This window comes from Manis javanica, chromosome 4, assembly GCF_040802235.1.
Source record: "Manis javanica isolate MJ-LG chromosome 4, MJ_LKY, whole genome shotgun sequence".
Classification (NCBI taxonomy): domain Eukaryota; kingdom Metazoa; phylum Chordata; class Mammalia; order Pholidota; family Manidae; genus Manis; species Manis javanica.
The window spans coordinates 182,748,493-182,773,214 of NC_133159.1; the positions used below are offsets into that span (position 1 = coordinate 182,748,493).

The following is a 24,722-nucleotide window of genomic DNA, read 5'->3' on the forward strand; positions in this document are numbered from 1 at the left end:
CCTGGGTTCACAGAAAGCTTATGACTTTCTTGGTGGCGAGTTTCTTCTTACACCTTTCCGAGAAGCGCTTCGCTCCGAAGAAAAGAATTAAGCAGCAGGCGGCGTCTTCCCCGGAGAGCCCTGACCGGAGTCCACGTTCTGCCTCTTTGGGGAGCAGGGTGAGTTCACTTCCGCGCACGGGTCCGAGGACCCCGAGAGCGTGCCTCCTGCCCAAGGGCGTGCGCACAGCGAGCACCAGACGTGCCCACCGAGAACCCACGAGGAGCGTGTTCAGGCTGACAGTTGTGGGCAGTGGGGGCGGCAGCAAGAATAGAGACAGTGGTAAAGGTGCAAGGCTTTGCTGCCCTTTGGCAGCCCTTGGGCAGAGAGCCCCTCTTCCCAGCCAGGGTCCTGGGGGCGTGGGGACCCCGGACCAAGGCGGTGTCCTGGCCGTGCGCCTGCGGGAGGTCATTCCCAGAGGCGAAGGCTGATACATGCTGACCTCGGAGAAGCATCGAAAAGGGGAGATATTCGTTTCTCATGCACAAATGTTGGGGTGATTATAAAAATAACTATAGTGCCAGTGTTTTGGTGGCCCTCACAGGAACGTGACCCAACAGTTAGCATGGAGTTCAGCCTGCCCCAGAGGCCCTGGTCTCCACCCGGAGGGCCAGTGTGGCAAGAAAGAGAGAGACCCTGCAAATTGAGCACCCAGTCTGGGACCTAAATGCCACCCTGCTCCCCATGTCCTGCCCTCAGGCTGGAAGGAGGGGCTTGTCCTTGGGGCCACCTCTACATCCAGTCCTTCAATCAGCAGGGCTCCTGGGCAGGGAGAGGCTTAGGGCCACCAAGTCCCCGGGAAGCAGGGGGCTGCTCAGGAGGGTCCCCCACGTTGAGGGGCCTTGGACATCAGCTGAGAGTCAGGCTCAGAGTCTTCAGACCCCATGCGACGAGATGCCACTGGGAGTCGTCCCTGATGGGGGCACTTCCATATCTTGTGAAAGATTCATTTTGAAAATAATATAGAAGCCTTAAAAAAACACTCAAATGTTGAGAGAAGAGAGAAAAAAACTGTGTTGTCTCACTGCCACTCCTGTTTCACCTCCCAGATGAAGGGCCTGTGGACGCTTCCTTACATGACTTTCTAGCAACGCTGTGTGTGCACAGAATCACGATAACGTCTGACGTGAGTCCCTTTTCCTGCAACGTCGGGAATTCGTTGGGAGATGGGCAGTTGGCTCCTTCGTTTTCTGCCTTTCACTTCTGTTTCCTTGAATCACAACTGCTGCTGATCTCATGGTCTGTGGTTTCATTTTCTTTCAGTTCTAGGAATTTGTAGACTTCAGTTGTGATTTCCTATTTAACTAAGTAATTATTCAGCAGCATGTTTTTAATATTCCAGAAATGCTGAAATGTTTATGTTTTTGGTACCAGACTGTAACATCATTTTACCTTCTGTTTTCATTCTCTGGGTTGGTCACCACGCCTTTGAAACTTGTTGCAGTTTTGTGCATGACTCAGACGTCCTACACATGGTCACGTGTTGTAAATGCCTTGTTTGTCCTTGAGACCTGTGTGTATCTCCAGGTGGTCAGTGGGGTGGGGTGGATCTTTTATGTACCTGCCAGTTTTTACCAGCTTGAGCTACCGATCATTAAGAGGTGAGCTGGAATCTCTCACTGCAATGGGGGCTTGTCAGTTCCCCTCTGCAGTTTTAGCAATCTTTAAATCGCATATTGGGAAGCTACTTTATTAGCTGCATACATATTTTAAATTGCTGTATCTTTTAGTAAGTTGAGCCTTTCTCATTAGTGACCCTCTCCACCCTAATCAGCCATTTATTTTAAAGTCTATTTTGTCTGATTCAGGATAGCAACACCAACTTTCTTTGGTTAGAATATTCCTGATAAATCATCTTCCACATTCATACTTTCAGTGGCACTCATAAGCTTTAGGTGTGTCTCTTAAAGCAGAAAATACCTAGATTTTTATGCAACCTGACAACCTCTGGCTTTTAACTGTCATGGGCTGCTTTCTACCAGATTATTACCAGCATGTCCCATGGTTCCTAAGCTTTTTTGCTAATTTGTTCTTTTTTTGGCTCTTTTCAGTTTATTGCACTAAAGGAATTAAACTAGTCCAAGTTAAAAGCAGACCCCAAATGGTTACATTATATAGACTGTGAGGTTTTTAAACGTATGACAAGGGACAGAAGGTAAATTCTACTTATTTGCAGTGAGGAAATCCTCACTTGAGCTCCAGGGGGCCAAAAGCACGTAACACCCACGAGCCTCCCACTGGCCGTCCTAGGCCGGTCCAGCCTCTGCCAGGAATATGGTCTTGTGCTGGTCACCCTGGGGCGGAATTACCTCTCCATATCCTGGGTGCTCGAGTACAGCACTGTGGCAGGCAAAGTTCTCAGACACCTTCACTCGTTTCTTTTTATCGTGATCATCCGGGATCCCTTGGACAGTACAAGGATCATCCTCATGTTTCTGTTGAATTCTCACATGGATATAATCCTCAGCAGCAGCAGAAGCAGATGACCCTTACCCACATCAGCAGAGGGGCCAAGAGTGGCGTTCTGGATAGCGGACATGCCCTGCACCTCCTTTTCTCAGTGGAAACGGCCTGTGGAAGGAGGCAGCAGAAGGAGGCAGGCGGGGGGACAAGAGTCGGGAAGCCAGGGGCCTCACAGGGAGGCTTAGTGACCAGCCCTGTGCTTCCTTCTCTAAACAATGTGATGCAGGATCTCCCTCGACAAGAGCTGGGGCGCACCGCCCCTCGGTCCTGCCGACACCTAACTCCGGGGACACGAAGTCTTAGACCTCAGCTCCTGCCGCTCCACGGTGTCTGCTGCATCCCCAGGCCCCATGGACCCCCAGCTGTTACAGCCCTAGAATCATGGCTTCTCGTTCCCTTGATACTTTGAATCTCTCCCCCCGAGCAGCTGAGGACGACGGACGGCTCTTGTTCCTTTATATGTCGTTCTTCCGGGGATGATTTCACACTTCTCTTGTGTTTGGTTTCACGGTGATGTGCGAGGCAGGGGAGGGTTTTCCTTGTGTCCTCTGCTTGGTGCCTGGGCCCTTTCAAGCTGAGCCTGTTGTCTTTTTTTTTTTAATTCCAAGAAGTGTATCTCTGTCCTTCCCTCTAGTCCTTCCCTCTCAGTTTCCAGGTTCTCTTTGGGCCTCCTGCACCCAGATGTCAGCATGGGGGGCCTCCCAGCCCAGTTCTGTCCTTCTGGTCCCAGCCCTTGGGCAGAGACGCTGCCATTCATGCCCCCATGGGGGAGTTCTTCACCTCAGCTCTTTCCCTGTCGTATCTAGGATGTTTTTGCTTGGTTCTTCTTTGCTGTTTTCTTGTTCTCGTTTTTCTAATTTAGTCTAATCTAATGTATCTGTTTTAGAAATTTTAAACTTTTAAAATTTAAGACTAATTGTAAATTCTTCTGGTGGAATCCACAACTCAGCATGTTGTTTTCCTTATGAAATGGCTGCATTCCTCAAACTTCTGGCCATGTTGTCTGATCCACCTTGGGATTTTACTGTCTTTATAGCTTCATTTCAGAAAGAATCACATTTTTAATATTAATCCTTCCTAGCCAGGACCAAGATCTGCTTTTCCATTGATCTGAATGCTGTTTTCTCTTCTTCCGGAGGTTGTACAAGCGCTCCACGTTTCCTGCTAAGGGTGGGGGTGTCGTGTTGCTGTGTTAGCGTGGAGACCCGGTCCAGAGCATCTCACGCCTCCAGTGTCTTCCAGGTCCGCGTCAGCCTGCGCGCACTGACCAGACCCATCACCGGAGGCTGATGTCCAGGCGCAGCCCCCACCCACACTCCCGCCTGCAGAGGCCACGCCGGCTGCCAGCGTGCTCAGCCTCCCGGGAGCGTGCGTGTGCACGGGCAGGGCGGGCATGGGGGTGTGCGCCGGGAGGGCGCCCCGCAGGGCGGGGGTATGCGCGAGGCAGGTGATTGCAGGGACTCACTGGGAAGGCGCCGCAGCTTCTGGACCACCGGACCCAGTCTGAGGACGCCCACCCCGCCGCCCCGGGCACTGGGACAGGCTGGCCTCGATGCGCCACTCGGTCGCAGGAGGGTCAGCCTGAGCGATGGCGCCACGAAGCCCTGCAGGAGGAAGAAGCCCCACCCCCCGCGGCAGAACAAAGCGCGCAGCACGTGGGCGCCCCGCGCATGCGCGCACGTGCACTTCCAGCGTGACCCGCACACCCAGTCCGGCGCCGCAGCCCGGGGCAGTCACGCCCTAATGGCGTCAAGTCATGTAAGGCTCTGCGACAGGTTCAGGTTTAAAAACTGGCAGGAGAACTTCTGTTTTTAACATGAGCCGCTGCCTGGGGGGCCTGGAAGCGCTGTGTCATAAATACAGGCAGCTCTTGGTTTGGGGGCAGCACCTGGTGTGAACGACCCCCGCTCCCACCTGTGCACACCTGGGGCACCTGGTCCTGCTGTGGCTGTTGGCCCGGCAGGATGGGAAGCTGGGATGCCACGGACCCTCCAGCGCGTCTGCTCCTGCACCACGCGGGGCGAGCCGCCTCCCCACCCCAAATCCCCACACTCCTTCCCCTTCCTCCTGCTTCTCACCTTGGCTGGAGGCTGAAGGTGGAGAGAGGCGTCCCTGGCTTCCAGGATGGGTGGGAGGCTGGAGCTCTTGCCTGTCACCCCCAGGACACGCAGCCCTGCATGGCACAGCATGAGATGCCCAAAGGACGTGACCACAGCTTCTCATTCGTCAGATCTGACGGCCCCTGACCTCCTGGTTCCATGTTTCCTTCAAGGGCCTCGCTTTCTCCTGTCCCACTGTGGGAAGTGGGATTTGGGTGCCTGTTTCGTTTCTGGGGCCCAATGGAGGGAGGGGATGGACGATGGTAAGGACCACACAGCAGGGACCTGCCAGCTGGGAGGAGAGGGGCCGTTCAAGGACAAGGGTCCTGCACAGCGTCCCATGGGGCCCCTCCGAGGGCTATCACCTGTATCTCCTTCATCCCCCTCTCCTCCCAAACCCACCACCCTCGTATTTGGTGCATATTTCTAAAGGTATCTGTTCACTGTCAGTTAGCAAACCAATGCTTTTATTTTTCAAAAAAAGATACCATTATTGGTCAATTTAGAGCCATAGTAAAGTGAAATAAATGTGAATTTTCTTCCTTATAGTCAGAAACCCTGAGTTGGAGTTGAGTAGTTAATAAAACAGGCAGACACTAAGCACACCTCAGCCCAGAGGGTCACCACCGCCCTCCGGGCTCTGGGCCGGCTGCTCTCGGGGTTCCTGCTGGGCGCCTGGGGGACGGGGGAGCATTGGTGCTGAGGCCCAGACACGGGAGGGCTTTCTGCTGGCACACCGCGGGACATGCTGACTCCTAGCCCCCGCGGTGGTGGTGCCAGCAGGGGGGCCTCTGGGAGGTGACAGCCACAAGCATGCAGTCCTGGTGATGGCCTTGGTGCGCATGTGCCCGGAGTGCTTCCGCGCCTCCCACAGCACGCGGACAGTGAGAGGTGCGGCCACGAGCCAGGAGCTGCCTTAGCAGAGGGCGCCCAGCCGCCTTGGGTCTCGGGCTTCCTGCCTCCAGGACCATGAGAAACCCACTTCTGTCATTTATTGGCCATGCAGTCTGCGGCGCTTGGAAAAACATCCCGAACAGACCAAGACACCCAAGGACAAAAAAGTCCAATTTTTAAAAATTCCAAAGGTACATGGTTATTGCAGAAATTTGGCAAATTCAAAGAATAGTGAATGAACACAAAATACTCAAAATCTCAGTATCTAGACACAGCATTTTCATTCATTCTTTAAGACACAAAACAGTGTGAAGCGCACGTCTCACGTCCTGGCGTTTTCCTGGACTTTCGCTGCCGGGGCATTACGCTGTGACATCCTTTTTGCGGCTTCTGTAGGGCTGGCCACGCTGCACATGCAGGAGGGTGGTGTGGGGGTTCTGCCTGTGGGTCGCTGAGAAACCCGGTGGCAGAGGCTCCAACCACACAGGTATGGAGGGGCTTTGGCAGAAAAGGGGGTGCTCGGGTACAATCCTTCATTGGGGTGGTTGTGAAAGGGCAGGGCCCAAGCAGAGATGCGGGACTCTGCAGCCTCTTGCAAAAGCATCAGGTTTCTCCCCTGCCTAACATACAGGGGCTCAGAATCAGTGGAGCAGAAAAACTGGTAATGAATGTCAGGTGTCCCCGACTCAAATGTGGTGGTGCCTCCCACAGTGCCACTGACAGGATGCCACGCTACAGCTCACTGGGAGAGTGGGGTGGACAATAGCAGCCCACTTCTTAAGCATGTGTGTGCTTAAGCCAGTGTGGGTGGGCCTTCTGCCACCTGTGCCAGGTGTTGCCTGTGGCTCCACCGTGGCCTGCCCCACACTGCCCCTCCGTTCTTCCAAACCGACAAGCAGCTGCTTGGCTTTGGCCTTTCCACTGGCGCCTGGGGCCTCCCTGGCTCCCTGTGTCCCGCGCTGAGGGACTGGCTTCTCCGCATCCTCCTTCCTGTGTGGCCGCCTCCAGCCCCACACTGGGGCGTCAGACACCTAAAGAAATGTCAGGAGGTGGAACCCCAGGGCAGCTACTGTGGAAAAGTCGAGCATTCCCTCAAAATAGCCAATGTGGGGTCACCACATGATCCAGCAGCCCACTCCCAGCAACAGGCCCAGGGGACCACTCGCTGGCACCCGTGCAGCACCCGCACACAGGTGTTTACAGCAGCCTCTCCACTGTTCCTCCAGGAGGTGGGAAACCTAAACGTTCATCAGCCGACAAATGGATAAAGACAACGTGGCCTCTGCACAATGGGACAGTGCTTAGCCTTAAACAAGAGTGAAGCCCTGACATGCCACAGCACAGACAGACCCGGAGAACATGGGCTCCGCGAAAGACACTGGTCCCAAAGGCACACCTTGTGCAAGACTACTCATGGGACACGTCCACAGAGACACAAGTGGGCACATGGGTGCCAGGGCTGAGGGAGTGTCTGCTGGTGGGGATGGGGGTTCCTTTTGGGGGGATGGGAGGTGCTGGCCTTCCTTGTGCCTGGGTCTGAGTGGGGGGAGGGCAGGGGCACAAGCCCGCCTCTGTTGGGTGCTCTGTGCACACCGCCAGCTCAGGCCGGGGCCACAGCCCTGTACCTGTCCAGTGTCCCTGGGCTCCTGATCCACCTTCAAGCCCACCAGGGAGATGACTGGGTGGCACCGGGGAGGTTGGCCTGCCATGGTGTGGTGGGGACCATGCCCATCCTCGCCCTGGGGCAGCTGGAGGCGAAGCAGAAGCCTGGGAGAGGCTGTGCTCAAAGCAGAGAAGTGCGGACTTAAACACAAGTGGAGTGTGAAGCGATGAACCCAGAGCTGCCTGCCCAGTTCCAGCTCCTGCCCTGACCCTGCCTGGACACAAGGCCCAGGGCTCGGAGTGCAGGACGCAAAGTCACTGACTCTGATCAGTGAGTGATGCCCTTGCCTCGCACTGCCCCCCACGGGACAGTTTCCGTATTGATTTGCATGCAGCTTAGAATTGTGGAACACAGGCACCCATTAGAGGCAGTGTAAAATCAAATGAAATTTTTGTCCCCAACAGTGGTCCCACAAACTAGGCGGCCTGTGCTGTAGAGACCCCAAGTCAGCAGAACAGCTCATGCTGTGAGGAGAAGATGTCATATGCCCATCAGCAAGATTGCCGCAGACCCCCGACCCACAGTGGGCAGAGGAATGGCCTGGAGTGTCAGACAAACTGGAGACAAACTAGAGAAAAGACTGTTCTCACATCCTTGGTAGAAGTCCCTGGGGATGAACGACCACCCTAGCTCTTGCCTGCCCTCACACAGATAGCACCAGCCGGGCACAGTCTGACCTTCTAAGACATGGACCAGACGCACCCTTGACACCCTGCTTCGATGTCCTGATTAATGTCACCTCTTTCCTGATGCATCCCTGCTGTAAGAAAGTATATAAAGCTGTTCTCAGACAATGGCTTTGGACCAGACCAGAGCTCCCTGGCTGTCATCCGGGCCGTGGTCCTGAGCCGAACTCCCTGTGTCCTCAGCTGAGCTCTCTTGTCATCTGGGTCGTGGTCTTCAGTAAGACTGAATAGACTCTATTCTAATGCAGCAGCCTGTTGATTTCAGCCAGCAGCAACTTTCTTAGAGGTTTTCCTCATTATAAACTGCTGGAGTCTGGCGAAGGTCTTCTAAGACCCGTCGGTCCTGTGTGCCCAGCACTGATACCCAGCACTTTTAAATGTGTTAATTATGTCTGTTGCTGAGAGAGTGGCATTAACGTGGATGTGGACTTCCAGCATGTCTGGAACTGAGGATGCCAGGGCCTTTTAGCCCTAATGTCCTTGACTCAAACACCGAGGGTCCTGCTCTTCAAAGAGGAGCAGGGCTTGTGGCTTTAACCAAGGGCCACGTGTGGGGTGCCTGTCACATGGCATGTCACCTCCTCCTGACCTGGCTGTAGGCACAGTGGGTCACTTTCCCACATTACTTGGCATTTTCAAAAGCGTGGACATTAAGGGGTTGGTGTTTGAAGCCACACCAGAATGGCCCTGGAGTCAAACCCTTCATCGTGACATATGCGTTGTGTGCAGTGCTGAGGGCACCTGGGCACTGCCCTCTTCTAGGGCCTCTGTACAGGTGTCCAGGACAGAGAGTGCGATTTTCAGGACAAGATGTGCAGGGCACGGGCCAGGCACTGTCAGGCCCTGAACAGGTGCCCGGGAGGCTCTGCAGGTGAGGGTGGTCTTCAGCCTGCGATGCAGGACCCTGGACTCCAGCACGGCACCACGGGCTTCTCTGGGCCTCAGGGGAACCCCCCAGGCAGGAGCCCAGACCAGGGGCTTGATGTGCACTCAACTGTCCTGAGGCCGGAGACTCCTGGGGAGCGGCCAGGACTCTCAGCGCTGACCTCTCCCTGTCTCAGGTTGAATGTGTCTGTATGTGGACACGCATGTAATCTGGGCTTGGCACAGGGCAAGCTCCAGACAAAGGGACCGTGCCTGGAGCTTTGTTACAAAGATCAGCCCCGGGGTCTGACTCAGAATCTCCAGGCAGCCTCACTGGGAGCGTTGTGGGGTCAGTGCCGCAGCCATGGCCTGTTTATTGGGGGAACTCTTAGCTATCACAGAAAGTAGTAAAATAAGTGAAGGTGGGTGGGCTAGAAGCCCCCCATGACAGTGCAGTGGCTGGGGCCTCACGTCAGTCCTGGCTGGGCAGCCTCAGCCCCCAGGGTGGAGCCCAGCACGGGGGCCCACACCAGTCTCAGCTTTCCATCTGCACGGGGAGGGTGGACAGGCCACCCCCTTGGCCATTCTGGGTACTCCCCAGTGGCTCACCCGGCTGGGCAGAGGACATAGGGCTGCAACATGAGGACATGACCATCATTTGGTTTCCTGTTCCTGTAGCAGGTCAATTTCACTTTAGAGGTCATGGAAGCACAGATGAGCAGAAAATGTGAATGTCCCATGTCGTCCCATCCACAAAGGTGGCCTTTGCCAGCTCTGGTCTCAGTCCTCTGACCTGTGACCCCTGCCTTTGGGGCCAGGCCCTCCACACTCAAGGCCCCGAGGTCATTAATTGCCTCTTCCTGGTGGTTCCAGTTCACTACGCATGGCCTTCCTGGGATGGGCCCCAGAAACCAGGGCACCTGCTCCCAGGGGCCCCTTCACACACTGAGGCACCGCACATCCACACTCCCCAGTGCGTGCTCAGGCCCACACCACACACACCGCAGGCACTCACAAGTGCGCGTGCTCGGTGGGTCTCTGGGCTGGGGACTGGTGAGTAGCTGGGGCTCCTCCGCAGGGACATGACTGGGGCAGGGAGCACCAGAGTCCGTGCAGCCTGAAATGACCACCAGGGAGAGCCACTGGCAAACAGTGAGCCTGAGCACCCGAGGAAATGGGTGCTCCCCCCGCTGGGCTGCTCTGCAGTGTCTCCGGGATCCCCAGGTCACGTGCGCCTGGAAACCCCCGGTTTCCATGACCTCCACGTCACTTCCCAAAGACACGTGGATTGGATTCAGGCCTGTGCTTCTGTGCCTGGTTTTCTCCGGTTGCACATCTTTAAACAACATGCAGGGACACGTGAGATCCTTACACCCAAGGGTCTTTCACACCCATGCCCCTTCCACTGTGCGTGGTTCTGCTCTTACTTCAACATGAACAGGTTACACTGAAATACATACATAAAGCTGCTTTTAGGTGGAAAAATGTGTTTCTCATGGAGCGTGGTTTCTCATCACGTGACAGGTGATGGGCCTGCCTCCCGAGGGCGGTCGCCCAGCGGCTGAGGACCAGGGTGGTGCAACATCACTCCGATCTGCCCAGAATGTTTAGTCGTTGGCGTTTTCCCCTTAGCTTCATTTAATGTGTGTTCTTGTGGAGATGCTGTTTTTGGGGGTGATGGGGAAGGGGGGAAGTCGATCGGAAGGGTCCCAGGTTCACACCTTCTATGTAGGGTATATTTAAGCAAAGGTGTCTGTGGCTAGCAGACCCCGCGGGGTCCACGGAGCCTGCCTCCCCTTTCTCACGGGGCCAGAGGAGGGGGCATCACCCTGATCAGTACGGCTCAGGCACATAGAATCGGGACCCTCAAATCCATGCAACCCAGAAAAATGAACCTTCAGTTGGCTCTGGAGGCCTGGTGGCGGGGAGCCCTTGTGACCTGTATGACCTGAGGGAGCCCCGGGGAACCCCACCCCAGCCAGAGTTCCTGCAGGCTGCGACAGGGGGGACGTGGGCCTGGAAGCCAGGGCTGTGTGCACGCCCTTCCCTCTCCCACCCCGCGTGATGGGGGGAGCCAGCAGGGAGTCGGGGAGCGCCGGAGCTGGATGGGGGGCGCTGCCTCCCACTCAGGAATCTTCCAGCAAGGAGCCTGCAGCCCCCCCACAAAGGCACCCAGGCCTCCAGGTGTCTCTGGAGAAAGCTGCACAGGAAGCTGAGGGCTGTGGACCCAGTGCGGTGGGGAGTCCCTACAGGGCCACTGTGCAGGAGGACCTCCCTGACATTCCCAGGGGACACTGGGCTGTGGCAGAGGTGACAGCCCCAGACAGCTCCCCACTCTTCCTGGCAGCGACTACTGGGCCTCCTGCCACCAGCAGGAGTGGGGAGGTGAGGCTGGCAAACGAGGCTGTGACTCCAAAGGGCAACTTCTGCCCCTGACATTGTTGGTGAAGAAAGCTGCCCCAGGGTGGTGGGGATCTGCTTCTTGGGGTCCCACACCCCACTCCTAACTTGGGCCCCAGCTGCCTGGAAACCTGCCCTTATGTGTGTTAGGCTACCTGCAGATGTACGTGCACTACGGAGCACCGGGCCCTTTGTGTGGTCCCCAGCACCCTCTGCTCCTGTCCTGTTTGGGACCGTTGTCTGCACACCCCTGGGGCCTGGAGAAGTCAAGCTCTGGATCCAGGGGAGACGCTGGGCCTTGACCAGGCTCTGGACCTGCCCACGGAGATGGCAGCCCAGCTCACCCAGACCCCGGAGGGCGCTCCTCTGCTGGGGCTGCTCTTCCCACTGAAGCTAATGTGCAGAGACCACAGTGCCCAAACAAACTCTCCACCAAAACTCCTGGAGCTCGGGAGAGAGGCTGGGAAGGGCAACAGGCCTTGGGAGGGTGTGCTTGGAGGTCGTACCTCCAATCGCCAGTGACCAGAGGCAGAAAGGCTGACGGGGCCATGAAGGTGGAGCAGAGGAGCTGGATGTGAGGCTGGCCAGAGGAGGACAGAAGCAGCTGAATGGTTCAGGTCCATGGCCTCCAAATGGGAAGAAGAAGATAAAGGAAGACACACGCGCATAATACGGAAGTGGACTCCAAGACGCTTGCTGTACTTCAGACTTGGTGTGGTGTTCAGAGCTCCGTGTCCCTCAGAGGCACGTGCCTTTGCAGGAACGAGGACGTGGTGTTGGGACCCTTGTGTGTGACCTCCACGGGGGTGGAGAGACCGACGCGGAGGCTCTGTCATCACTTTACTCGTGTTGATGGCCCCTTGGATTCTCATCAGCATCGGTTATCAGAGAATTGCTGGTTGTCCTTGTCCTCATGCCTTTCTGATCTTTCTGGAAAATAACTAATTTTGTGGAGCAAGTCAGTGAAGAAAAACAAAGTCAGTGGATAGGCAGCTTTTCAGAGCACATCAGCTCCCCACGGCCCCACGGGTGGCCATGCCTCCTTGCCCCCACCATGTGCCTGTTCCCTGGAGGCAGAGGTCTTCCCCTTACATCCATAAGCCACGACTCTCTGGAGAGTCTCTGCAGTGGGTCACACAGGGAAGTTATAACGCTGCCCACCTCCTTTCCTGCCTGTGACCGGGAATCCTAGCAAAAACGCGACGCAGCCCTGAGGAAGCTTCCTGGCTGACCTCTGCTTTGTAAGGTAAGAGTGGCGATATGATTGTTTGGGGTCCAAGCACAGCTGGCCCCTGAGTGCTGTGAAGGTTAGGGGCACTGACCCCACACTGTCAAAAAGCTATATATAACTGACTCCCCCCAAACTTAACTATTAGCCTACAGTTGATTTTATGGTCACAAACGATAAAACAGACTAATATCTGCATATATTTTGTGACCATCATTTGGTTTCCTGTTCCTGTAGCAGGTCAATTTCACTTTAGAAAGACACACAGAAAGACTCACTTTCTGTGGCATTCATGACATTCTTTTTTCCTATTTTTTGTGATATTTTGAGGCACTGTGGTTTATGTGTTTTTTTCAAATTATTGCAAATCTCCAAAATGTTTTCCAATATATTTATTGAAAAAATCCATGTTAGTGGTCCTGTGCAGTTCTAACCTGTGATGTTTAGGGGTCAATGGTACTCAGCCTTCATTGCAATATGCAGCGTCCTTTCCTAGTCTTGATTATTGTAGGTTTTCAAGAAAATCCTATTTGGTGAATCACTTGATTACCTAAACACACTCTTCTTTCTTATTGGGGCTTGACTGCAACTGTCCACAAGCCCGAGCCCACGTGGCCCTGAAGGCTTCTCAGGTTGGGCGTGGCCCGCCGTGCTTCAGTCAGATCCCAGACACACTGGCAGGGGCTGTGCCCGGGAAGGACCAGGCCAGGCCAGCCCTGTGCCCAGGAATGCACAGGTCAGTGGCGCCTCAACAGTTATCCGAAGGACAGAGCCACAAGCCAGCCAAGAAGCAGGAATGTGTCCACACCACAAACATCTCTGGAATGTTCTCCGAGCCTCAGGAGCTGCATAAAGCCTATGGGCGAGACAAAACAGCTACACCTCCAACACCCTGGGCGCTGGCCTCTCTCCTCTCGAGGGTGTCAGCTCTCGATGGTTCCTGGCCTCAGGGCAGCGGGGGCCCTTAGGCTTGGCCAGGGCAGTACACTCATGCCTTGCTCAGGCTGATCAGCTCCTACCCCTTCACCCTTCTCCACTGCAAGGCTTGCGGTCCCAAGCTGGTGGGGATGGGGGATTTGGAACGTGTGCAGGTCTGATTGCCAGGCTTGGGTCCTGCTGGCCTCCAGGTCATGACTTTGGCCCCATGAGGGCCAAATGGGTTACGAGCATGTGGTGGGACCAATTACTCACTTTCTGTGGCAGGTCACAGTAGGGGTCTGAGTCCAGGGTGGGGGGACTGGGTGGCTGCAGGGACGATGGCTACTGCAGGGCCCTGTGGACACTCAGTTGGGCATCAGTTAAAGACCAGGTTTATCGGGGCAGGAAGGAGGGATCAAAGGACCTCACATCTGTGAGAACATCCAGCCCCACCCAGTGGTCTAGGCCCCAGTTCTCGAGTGGTGCAGCATTTTGGAAGTATCTGAAAACATTAAAAAGATGGATGCCTGGGTCACATGAGAATTGTGATATAACTGGAATGGAGTGAATGTTAGTTTTCTAATTGTTGCTGCATAACAAATCACCAACCTCCTGGCTTACCACACACATTTGTTTTTCAGTTTGCTTTCACACTTTCTATGGATTAGGAGTTAGGCCTCGCCCTGGCTGGCCCTGCCCAGGGTCCCCCACAGCTGCCACCAAGGTGCGGGCCAGGCTGCGCTCTCAGCTGACAGAACTCATTCCTGTGGTTGAAGGACTGACCACCATGGCTTTACTGGGCGTGCCCGCGGTTCCCTGCCCCAGTCTGTCTCCTTCTCAAAGCCAGCAGGTGAGAGCAAGTGCTGGCTAGGAGAGTCACACAAATGTATGGCAGTGTCATTGTCAGTGCAAAGGGACGCTGCTTTGCCCCATAATGTGGCCTCATGAAGGCAATGACAGCCACGTCCCTTACCAATTCTGTTGATGGAAGCAGCCGTGGGGAGGTGATGCCTGCCTGGGGTCACCTTGGCTGTGCTGTGATATTGCACTGGGACTCTTCAAAGCTCCCAAGAAAAGTGTAATGTGCAGGAAATTTGGGAACCACTCCCCTGAGGACTTTGCTGTCATCTAATCCTAGAGGCCGCTTGTCCCCTTCCTGTAGGCACCACCCAGCCCAGGCCCAGCTGCCAGTCTGTGGATGTTTGCCCGACGTCTAGGGGGACTTGCTGGTGCAGTAGGAGGCATCTGTCAGAAGTTTAGAAAGAATTGGATTACCTGATTAATTTGGTAAGTCATTGCAAAAGCCATCTAGCTACATTCTTATATTAATAGTAAAAGCAACTTCCATTTACATTGCATTTAGCATAAAAATGTAAAGAGAAGTGGGAGGAACTGAATTTGTGTGTGGAAGCCCTGACCCCAGGGTGACTGTACCCAGAATGGAGGCTTTAGGACGTCATTAAGGTTAAATGAGGTCATGAGGGTGGGGCCATAATCAGATAAGACTGTGGCCTCATAAGAAGAGGAAGGGAGAGACATCTCCCTCTCTGCCATGTGAGCACATAGAGAGAAGGCGGCCATCTGCACAGCCAGGAAGGGCACCCCCAGCCCTGACCATGTGGGCACCCTGATCTCAGACTTCCAGTCTCCAGAACTTGGAAGTTTTTCAGTCACTTATTCTGGTGTTTTCTTATGGCTGACTAACAGAAAAAGCAATCAAACAAAATTATTAAAGAAAAAGGAGAATTTGCAGGAAACTAAGACCGTGGCCTCGGAGTACTAACATGTACTTTGAAAGATGACAAAAATCTTTTGAAAGAAAAGATTAACTTATTTGATAACATCCGAAATATTCTAAACAAGTCTTTGTTCAAAAAGTATCTGTTACCCACATAATTATAGTCCGCTAATCTTTGACAAAGGAAAACAGGCAACACAAGAGAGAAAAGACAGGCTTTTCAACAAATGGTACTGGAATTAGTGGACATCCACATGCAAAAATGTAAATCTATTCATAGATCCTTCACAAAAATTAATGCAAAAAGAATCATAGACTTAAATGTAAAATGCAAAAGCTTAAAACTCCTAGTAGATACCAGCAGAAAATCTAGATGACCTTGGAAATTGTGATAATTTTTTTACATATAACACCAAAGACTCGATTTATCAAAGATATAATTGATAAGCTGGACTTAATTAAAAATAAAAACTTCTGCTCTGAGAAAGACAATGTCAAGAGAATGAGAAGACAAGCCATAGACTGGAAGAATATATTTGCAAAAGCACATCTGAAAAAGGGCTGTTATCCAAAATATGCAAAGAACTCTTGAAACTTAGCAATAAGAAAACAAACCACCTCCTTTAAAGATGGGCAAAAGACCTGAACCAAAGACTTAATCAAAGAAGGCATATAGATGACAAATGAGCATATGAAAAGATGCTCCACATCACGTCATCAGGGAAATGCAAATTAAAACGACAGTGGTCTGTGATCCCACAGTCATCCCACACAGATCTACCACAATGACCAAAATCCGCCCCAGCCTCACCACCGAATGCTGGTCAGGATTGTGGAGCCTCAGGGACTCTTTTCCATTGCTGCTGGGAGTGCAAAAAGGTCCAGCCACTTTGGAAGGCAGCTTGTAAGTTTCTTACAAAACTAAACATATTCTTACAAAATGATTCATCAGTTATGCCCCCTGATACTTGCCCAAATTAGTTAAAAACTTATGTCCACACAAAAACCTGCAGCTCTATTCATCAATTCCAAAACTTGGAAGCAGCCAAGATTTCCTCCAGTATGTACAGGGATAAATGGTCATACATCCAGACAATAAAATATGATCCGACACTAAAAAGAAACGAATTATCAAGGCATGAAAAGACATGGAGGAACTTAACCATGCATTACTAAGTGAAAGAAGACAATCTGATTAAGCTACACAGTATATGATTCCAGCTATGCGACATTCTGGAAAAGGCGGAACTACGGAGGCAGTAAAAACACGGGCGGTCACCAGGGCTAAGAGGAGAGACTGGGGAGCAGGCGGAGCACAGAGGGTTTTAGGGCGGAGAAACTACCCTGAAGGATATCATAATGGTGGGTACACGGCATTTGTACTTCTGCAGCAAACCACAGCATACACAACCCAGGAGTGACCGTATGGAAGCGTGGGCGTGGGGGGACACTGACGTGTCAACGCGGGTCCATCGGTGGTCACCCGTGCACCGTCGGGCGGGGGTTGAGTGGGGGTATGGTTCGCGTGTGGGGCAGGGGTGCCTTCTGCTCAGTTTTGCTGTGAACTCAAACTGCTCAATTTTCCAAAAATGTTCAAGTTTTTATTTTAAACGTGAAAGAGCCAAAGAGAGGAAATGTGTTTAAATCGTGAATGACTGGCACGTGCCCATCTGCGACCCATGAAGAGCCTTACCCAGGACACAACGCGGAGGGAATCGACTTGAAGCCACGGAAGGGCAGGACTCGTCGTGACCAGGTAGGTCACCCCGGGCCCAGTCACGGGCGGACATGCCCCCAGCGGGGACGCTCCCGCGCCAGTTTCGGAAACCTGCAGCTTGGAAGGCCGAGAACGGCTTCCTCACCCTGAGAGGCGCAAGCACGGGGGCGCGAGGACGCTGGGGACACCGGGGACACGGGGGGGCGGGGAGAGGGACAGCCTCGCTCCCACCCCCGGAGCGGCTGCCCGGGCTCTCCTAGGGGGGGGAGGAGGGTGACTCAGCAGTTCTGCTTCTCGGCACGCTGAGGCTCATGGGAGATATGCAGATGAGCCCAGGGCACCATGGGAAACAGGCCTTTATATTCCCAGGCGGGGGCCCTGTCCCCGCCTTTCTCTGGGCGCCCGCAGGACCGAGGCGCCAGGCGGTGAGAGCCCCCTGGCCGGCGAAGAGAGGGCCGGGGACACCCGAGCTGGCCGTGCGTGGTGGGGCCGGGGCTCAGGTGGCCCCTTGGGCCACGAGGGTCAGCTCGGGCAGTGGAGGCGCTGCCAGTTTCCGCCAGGTTCCCGCCACTTCTCCCAGGTTCTGCCATGTTCCATCGGGTTCCGCCAGGTTCCATCCGGTTCCGCCGGGTTCCATCGGGTTCCACCAGGTTCCATTGGGTTCCGCCAGGTTCCGCCGGGTTCCACCAAGTTCCATCGGGTTCCACCAGGTTCCATTGGGTTCTGCCAGGTTCCACCAAGTTCCATTGGGTTCCACCAGGTTCCATTGGGTTCCACCAGGTTCCATCGGGTTCCACCGGGTTCCACCAGGTTCCGCCAAGTTCCATCAGGTTCCACCAGGTTCCATCGGGTTCCGCCAGGTTCCATCGGGTTCCTCCAGGTTCCATTGGGTTCCACCGGGTTCCACCGGGTTCCGCCAAGTTCCATCGGGTTCCACCAGGTTCCATTGGGTTCCACCAGGTTCCACTGGGTTCTGCCAGGTTCCATCGGGTTCCTCCAGGTTCCATCAGGTTCCACCAGGTTCCATCGGGTTCCACCAGGTTCCGCCAAGTTCCATCAGGTTCCTTCAGGTTCCATCGGGTTCCATCGGATTCCGTCAAGTTGCCTCAGTTCTGTCAGGTTCCGTCAGTCCCGTCAGGTTCCCCACGTTTCTCAGGGCCCCCAGGCAGGCGGCCCAGGACTCAGGGTTCATGTGGGGGCGGGGCTGGTGACCCCCGCAGCACAGAGGCAGCTGTGTGGAGTGAGGGGTTGCGGGGGTGGGCCGGCCTCGGGCGGTGTGAACCCAGGTCCGCTGCCCGCTGCGGGGGACGCCTAACCCACGGCCTTCCGTCCGCAGCCCCCCCCCGCCCCCCCCCCCCCCTGGCACAGAGCAGGGGCAGCAGCCGAAGCCGGGCCCGCGGTCCAGGCCCCGCGGAGCTGGCCCGCCCCCAGGACGCAGCGTCCGGCCCCCACCCGCCCGCCTGCCCTTGCCCTGCCCCCAGCCCCCGCCAGCCCCGCTCCTGCGCGCACCCTGCGGGAGGCGGTCCGCACGGCCATGTGCCCCCGGTCAGTGCCGCGTGGGGCCGAGGGCGCGTCTGGCCTCCTCCACGCAGCCTGGAGGTATCGGCTTTGCTTCGCCTGCTTCAAGGCGGCCTTCATGGAACTGAAAGAAGCGCTGGAGCCCGAGGACTGGGGGACGAACGCTGGGGCCCCGAGCTGACGGGCTCTGCCGAGGCGGGGCCAGGCTTCCCGCAGTCAGCCGCCCCGGGGCCAGACGGGTGGGCCTGGCCCGCCACCCCGTGCCCACCGAGCTGCAGCCTCAGGATGCGGACCCTGGGCCTGGGTCCCGAGGACGCCGACTGGACCCAAGGCCCCCCCTGGAGACTCGGGGCGCCCCCTGCCTGCTCGCACTGGCCGAGGCCCCCTCCTCCGTGGCAGTGGTTCCTCAAGGTGGGCCTGCCCCCTGGGGAGCCCATGGTGCTGGAACTGGGCACCACCCGGGCGGTGGACCCGACCGAGGCCGAGGCCTGGTTACTGGACCTGCAGGGCGTCCCCGTGGAGGGCTGCTACGGTGCCACCTGCCTGCGTAAGAGGACGCCAGGCCGGGCCCTGAGGCCCTCGGGCCAGTGTTGGAAGCTGCTGCTGGGGCCCGAGGAGGTGTGGGTGGTGGGCCTCCACGATGCCCCGCAGGTGCAGGAGCCGCAGAGGTGGAAGCCGAGCATTCTGGAACGCTTTCCCCAGGGCAGAGCCAAGAGCTGGTCCCGGCGCACTCAGCTCTGCTTGAGAGGGGGGGAGACGGGGGCGTGCCAGGCAGCGTTCCAGGAAGCTCTAGGGTCTGGTCACCAAGGTGCCATGGGCATGGAAGAAGCTCTTAATGGGCAGCTGCTCCTTGTAATGACTGGTCGGAAGTTTCCAGTGCCTTCCCTCGGTGGTCTCTGGCTGGTACAGCCTTCCAGTGATTCACCAGAGGGCTGCGTCATTTCAGTGAAGTATGCAGCTCTCAGGGTTCACGTTGTGGGGTTTTACTGCCGCGTTAAGTATTAGCAGTAGTAGCAAGATCCTTTCGTTAAATTTTTAGGGCAGTCTTTCTCCCATGTACCTCTCAGAAGTGAGTCTCCAGACCTTAAATCATGAAGTCTTCTGATTTTAATAAATGGAAAAAAGGCGTAATGAGAAGTCATTGGAAGATTTTCAATATACCGTCGTAATTCTGTGAGCATTTAGTGACCTGGAGTCTGCATTCGAACAGACAGCTGCCTCTTCTCCCAAACAAACCTAGCCTGGTCTTGCTTCATCCCCTCCTCAATCTGTCCCTCCAGGTTAAACAGTCCATTCATTATTCCAGCAAACCCTTGTTTTGGCCAGCCTTTTTTAAAAAACATGACCCGGGTGCTCTGCAGTACCGGGAGGGTGCTGAGGTCGGGAGGGGCAGTGCTGTGGGAAGGCCCAGGGGGAAGTCCCAGGTCTGTTCATGAGGCTGCAGCTGGTTCCTCAGCATTTTTCATCTGAAGATGGGGAAAAACAAAACTCACAAGGTTATGGTGAAACTGAAATGTGATCAAATGTATCCTAAAAAACTAAAACATATCCTTATTGTATGACCTAGCAATTCCATTCCTAGGTATATGCCCAAATGAATTAGGAACATGTATGTGTGTGTTCTCGGCAATTATCACGCCAGCCACAAGGCGAAAACGAGCCAAAGACCCACCAAAGGTGGGTAGAAAGGTGCAGTATGGCACGTCCACACAACGGAATCCAATTCATCCATAGACGGTAATGAAGCCCTGGCCCAGGCCAGTGCGGACGGACCTCAGAGACACGACGCTCAGGGAAAGAAGCCAGTTGCATGTGACTGCACATGAAGGGCCTGGGGCAGGCGAATCTAGTGACGGTGGTGGACGGTGGTTGCCAGGGACTGAGGGGCAGGTAGGTGGGGAGTAATCGCCTAACGGATGTTGGCTCTCCTTGTGCATAATGAGATGCTCTGAGACTAGAGGGAGGTGACGGTCACACAGCATGGTGTTGTCAACTTACAGCCATGGATCACTCACCTAAATAGTTAATTTTGCGGGGCAGGGACAGGGCGTGCCTCTTGACAAGTCTGCATTCGGGCAAAGGGCACCTGTAAAGGGGCCCATGGAGCCACATGCTGTCCTTGGAACCTCATTTTCCATGGAATTTGATAATACAACTGGAAATGAGTTCTTGCAGAAATACCATATTAAAACATAATGAACCCAGTATGTGCAGAGCAAAGCTTTGAAGTCATATTTGGGGAAGGTGCCGGCTTTATGATTATGGTTTATGATTAATGGTCCATCACAGAACCACAGGTGAGTAGAGTCTCTTTTGCTCTTGAAACCGGGGTAGGAGGGGTGGGGGAGGGGGCGGTGCGCGGAAGGAGATGGGGCGCAGGGCCCTATCCATTTGGGCCTCGACCTCCCTCTCCAGGCCTGAGAGGTCTTGCCTCCACTCTCCTGGCCCCCTGCCCCTTACGCGGCCTCATCACCCAGGGGCGCCCCGCCCCCACCTCCATTCCCCTAGGCCCCCCGGCGCCCCCCCCTCCCGGGCTCACACAGTCTCCCGCGCCCCGCCCCCCGCGGCCTCGGGTTATTAACACCCGCGCGCGGCGCAATCCCAGCTGGCGGACAGGCAGGTGACAGCGGCGACCAGGCCCCCAGTGGAGCGTGGCTTCCCTGGCGGGATTCCTGCCCGCCCTCCGTTCACGAGGAGCGCTTGGAGAAGTGCGACCGTGCAGAGGGCGACTCCGGCCGGCCGGGAGCAGAGGGGACGGCGAGGTGAGCAAGGTGAGCGCGGGCGCTGCGAGGCCACGCCGGGACGCGGGAAGGCGGTCCCGGTGCGCGCAGGGGCTCCCACCCAGGAGCTCGCAGGGCCGCCGCTCGGGGGCTCGGGTCACGCGCGGGGTCGGCGGGAGTTCGTCCTTGTTATCACCAACCCTGGACGTGCGGGGGGAAGGCTTGGGGCCAGTTATCCCTGGGCTCGGGGGAGGGTACAGGGCTTCTCTCCGTTTAAGTGTCCCCAGTTTTACGTCTTTCTTCTTATGAGGATAATCTTCATACATTAAGCGCAGATCTTAGGTTTACACGCGTCCACACCTGTGTAACTCCCACCCAGACCGAGACACAGCACCTTTCCGCCCCCACAGGGCTCTCCAGTGCCCCCGCCCCGCTGACACCCCGGGTAAGCACTCACCCGCGGGTCGCCTTCACCTGCTATCCCCTTTCTTTTGCTCAGCACAGCGAGCGAATGCAGGTTTCATCCACGCTGTTGACTAGAGATCATTCCATCATCTTCACTGTCACGCAGAGTGTTCATGGAGATGTCACAGTGTGTTCGTCTGTGTTCGTGGACATCCGGGTTGTTTCCAGCCCCAGGCTACTCGAAATAAAGCTGCTGCGAACATTCTCAGTCTTGTCTTTTGTGGACAGTCACATGCATTTCTCTTGGGTCTGAGGGGAACTGCTAGGTGAGGGGCACGCAGGTGCTTAGCGTCACTGACAGTACCAGATTGCCTTCCAGCGTCGCCACACCGTCTTGTCCGGCCAGAGGTGAGCAAGAGCTCCAGCTCCTCCCAGCACTTGGCATCGGCCTTTCGGACTCACCGTACTGGTGAGTCTGACCTGCATTTCCCCAAGACGGATGGTGTTGAGCATCTTCTAATGGGCTTCTTGGCCACTGGGATATCCTCTTTTGAGCTGTTCCCATTCAAATCTTGTCATTTTTTTCCCCCAAATGAGCTGTTAGTCTTCACTGATTTGTGGTCTTTCGTGTATTTTGGTCACTAGCTCTCTGTCTGATCTGTCTTCTGATGATCATTTCCCACTCCTCGGTTTACAGCTTTACTCTCTCAGTGAAGTTCTTAATTTTAATGAAGTCCACTTTTTTTTTATTACAAATGTTTCTGTTCTTTTTGAGAATCTTTGCCCCCCCCCCAGGTCATGCAGATACTGTTTCCTCTGGAGGCTTGCTTGCTTGACTGAACCTGTCACATACTGTCCCCAGTCCATCTTGAGTTATTCCGTGCATGGCGTGAGGTAGGACTCAAGGCCCCTCTCCCTCTGTCTGGTTAAAGGGAGACCGCAAGGGCTTTCCTCTCTTTACCGCACATATTTTCCTATTGAACCTTAAAGTCAACAGATACTATTTTTGCAATCTGAACAAAACGTTTTTTTGAACGTGTAGGAGAAATAAATTGGGAGAAAGCACTCTGGGGTCAGCACGGCCCCTGCTCATTTGCAGATGAGAAAGTGGGGCCTGAGGAGGACTCTGGCTCTGTCCGCTGCTGACCCCACCCTGGGGGCAGCCCTGCTGTGGTCGGCAGAAAGGTCCCCTCAACCCAAGGCCTTGCGTGGAGACCCAGGGGCACACCCTGTGGGGGTTGGGTCCAGGTGATTCTCTGGTCCCCCTGGAAGCTGGGGAAAATTAGGTACAACCACAGTTCTGAACGGAGAGTCTCCGCAGAGGAGCCTGGGTGGTGAGCCCTGCCTCTCTGCAGGCCCCCAGCCCAGGGGGAACTGTGCATGGCCTCCCTGGAGGCGGGGGTGTGTGACCCACATCTTGAGTGAGCATCTTCTCCTTCAGGACAAGCTTGCTGCCTACAGATGCCCCCCCCTCCCCCATCTGCAGGAGCAGCACAGCCACGACCCAAGCCCAGTGTGTGTCACTGGAGATGGCACTGAGCCCACAGCCAGCGAGCAGGCTCCCCATACTGGCTACGACCGGCAGCGCCATGCACGTGCCTCCTAGCATCCCCAGTGCATCCCTCAACAGCTCGTGGGCCAGCCCGACAGAGCCCAGCTCCCTGGAGGACATGGTGGCCACAGGTGCCATCGGGGCAGGGCTCTCAGCCATGGGCATAGTGGGCATGGTGGGCAACGCGTACGCGCTGGTGGTCACGTGCCTCTTCCTGCGCACCTCGGCCTCCATGCACGTCTACATCATCAGCCTGGCGCTGGCCGACCTGCTCTACCTGCTCAGCATCCCCTTCATCGTAGCCACATATGTCACCAGGGAGTGGCACTTCGGTGATGTGGGCTGCCGTGTCCTCTTCAGCCTGGACTTCCTGACCATGCACGCTAGCATCTTCACCCTGACCGTCATGAGCAGCGAGCGCTACGCGGCGGTGCTGAGACCGTTGGACACAGTGCAGCGCCCCAAGGGCTACCGTAAGCTCCTGGCGCTGGGCATGTGGCTGCTGGCACTGCTGTTGGCACTGCCTATGATGCTGGCCATCCGGCTGGTCCGCAGGGGCCACAAGAGCCTCTGCCTGCCAGCCTGGGGCCTGCGCCCACACGCCTACCTGACGCTGCTCTTCGGGACCAGCATCGTGGGGCCCGGCGTGGTCATCGGGCTGCTGTACGCGCGCCTGGCCCGGGCCTACTGGTCGTCGCAGCAGGCCTCCCTCCCGCAGTCGCGGCGGCTGCCCAACCCCAGGGTGCCCTGCCTCATCCTGGGCATCGTGCTGCTCTTCTGGGCCTGCTTCCTGCCCTTCTGGCTGTGGCAGCTCCTCGCGCAGTACCGCGGGGCCCAGCCGCTCACGCCCCGCGCCACGCGCACCGTCAACTACCTGACCACCTGCCTCACCTACGGCAACAGCTGTGTCAACCCCTTTCTCTACACACTGCTCACCAAGAACTACCGCCAGTACCGCCGGCGCTCGCTGCGCCCGCACGCCCCGGGCGCCCACCGGCTTGCTGGCGCCTGCAGCTTCCCGCAGGGCCGCGTCCGCTTCCAGCGCCACCAGCAGGCCGCCGGGGCCATCACGCTGCCCCAGGAGGCCCCTGCTGGGGGCCGTGCCTAAGCGTCCTGGACCCCAACATAGACGTGGGGGCGGCAGTGCGGTGGGGCCCTGCAGGGCCCAGGTCACGCCGTGGAGCCCCTTCCAGCACCCCCCAAGCTCTCTTCCAGAAAGATCCCAGCTCTGCCCCCTCGCTCACTTGAGCTGTCAGCCCAGCCACCTTCCTCATGATGCCCAGGAGCCCCGCCAGCCTACCTGTGAGGGTCTAAGGAGCGGGCCCAGAGCCAGCTGCTCAGGACCTCTGCCGGCGGTCACCACCCACGGCAGTAACCACGAGCACACACTAGGGCCTGCTCAGCCCTCCCCTCTGGCTGGGGTGCGGCCTGGTGCACCCGACCCTCCCGTTCCTGCCCAGTCCCAGCTCCCACGTGGCTCCGTTCCCGGGCACTGTCAGCACTTGGAGCAGTAAACCCTGCGCTCTGGGACCCAGTCCTGCTGCGGCGGTGGGTGCACGTCGACGGGGGAGGACCCCTCCTTCAGGGCCCAGCAGTCCTCCAGGATGTATTCCAAGGTGGCTGCACACATCTTGGGCTCCATCGCACACGTCACGGCACATCCTGTGGCGAGGGTCCCCATCCCCCCAGCACTGTCCTCCTGGGCACACAGTGATTTTATAAGGCAGCTGTTCTGGGTGAACCTGGATTAATAATGGACAGCTGGGTTACAGCGACCATCTCTGAGTCACGTGTCTGCAAGGCTGGGGGCCACAGGCC

At 56.2% G+C, this 24,722-nt stretch overlaps 2 protein-coding genes and 1 long non-coding RNA gene across 12 annotated transcripts in view; 2 read left to right on the forward strand and 1 right to left on the reverse strand.

Annotated features, from left to right (window-relative positions):
- Nucleotides 1-18: 18 nt before the first annotated feature.
- On the forward strand, nucleotides 19-11,641 carry LOC108384467 (uncharacterized). 7 transcript variants are annotated; one of them, XR_012130978.1, is made up of 7 exons: nucleotides 19-158; nucleotides 1,089-1,165; nucleotides 2,729-5,492; nucleotides 5,608-5,686; nucleotides 5,792-5,982; nucleotides 6,722-7,428; nucleotides 7,563-11,641. It is a non-coding gene; the product is annotated as an uncharacterized lncRNA (long non-coding RNA). The 7 variants fall into 7 exon arrangements; XR_012130979.1 differs by having other exon boundaries at nucleotides 2,729-5,982; nucleotides 6,722-6,933; nucleotides 7,244-7,428; XR_012130976.1 differs by having other exon boundaries at nucleotides 2,729-5,686.
- Nucleotides 11,642-11,815: 174 nt separating this feature from the next.
- OGFOD3 (2-oxoglutarate and iron dependent oxygenase domain containing 3) overlaps nucleotides 11,816-24,722 on the reverse strand; it is a 39,910-nt gene continuing 27,003 nt past the window's right edge. Inside the window, exon 9 of the mRNA XM_073236165.1 lies at nucleotides 11,816-12,049. Within this exon, the coding sequence (XP_073092266.1) occupies nucleotides 11,949-12,049 (101 nt within the window). The 3' untranslated portion in view covers nucleotides 11,816-11,948. The remainder of the gene's footprint in view (nucleotides 12,050-24,722) is intronic.
- UTS2R (urotensin 2 receptor) lies at nucleotides 19,231-24,680 on the forward strand. 4 transcript variants are annotated; one of them, XM_073236166.1, is made up of 4 exons: nucleotides 19,231-20,524; nucleotides 20,833-20,998; nucleotides 21,447-21,821; nucleotides 22,148-24,680. In XM_073236166.1, the coding sequence occupies exon 4, from the start codon at nucleotides 22,882-22,884 to the stop codon at nucleotides 24,010-24,012; it is 1,131 nt and encodes a 376-aa protein (XP_073092267.1). In that variant the 5' UTR covers nucleotides 19,231-20,524; nucleotides 20,833-20,998; nucleotides 21,447-21,821; nucleotides 22,148-22,881; the 3' UTR covers nucleotides 24,013-24,680. The 4 variants fall into 4 exon arrangements, with proteins under 4 accessions (XP_073092267.1, XP_073092269.1, XP_073092270.1 ...); XM_073236168.1 differs by having other exon boundaries at nucleotides 21,452-24,680; XM_073236169.1 differs by having other exon boundaries at nucleotides 20,833-20,989; nucleotides 21,447-24,680.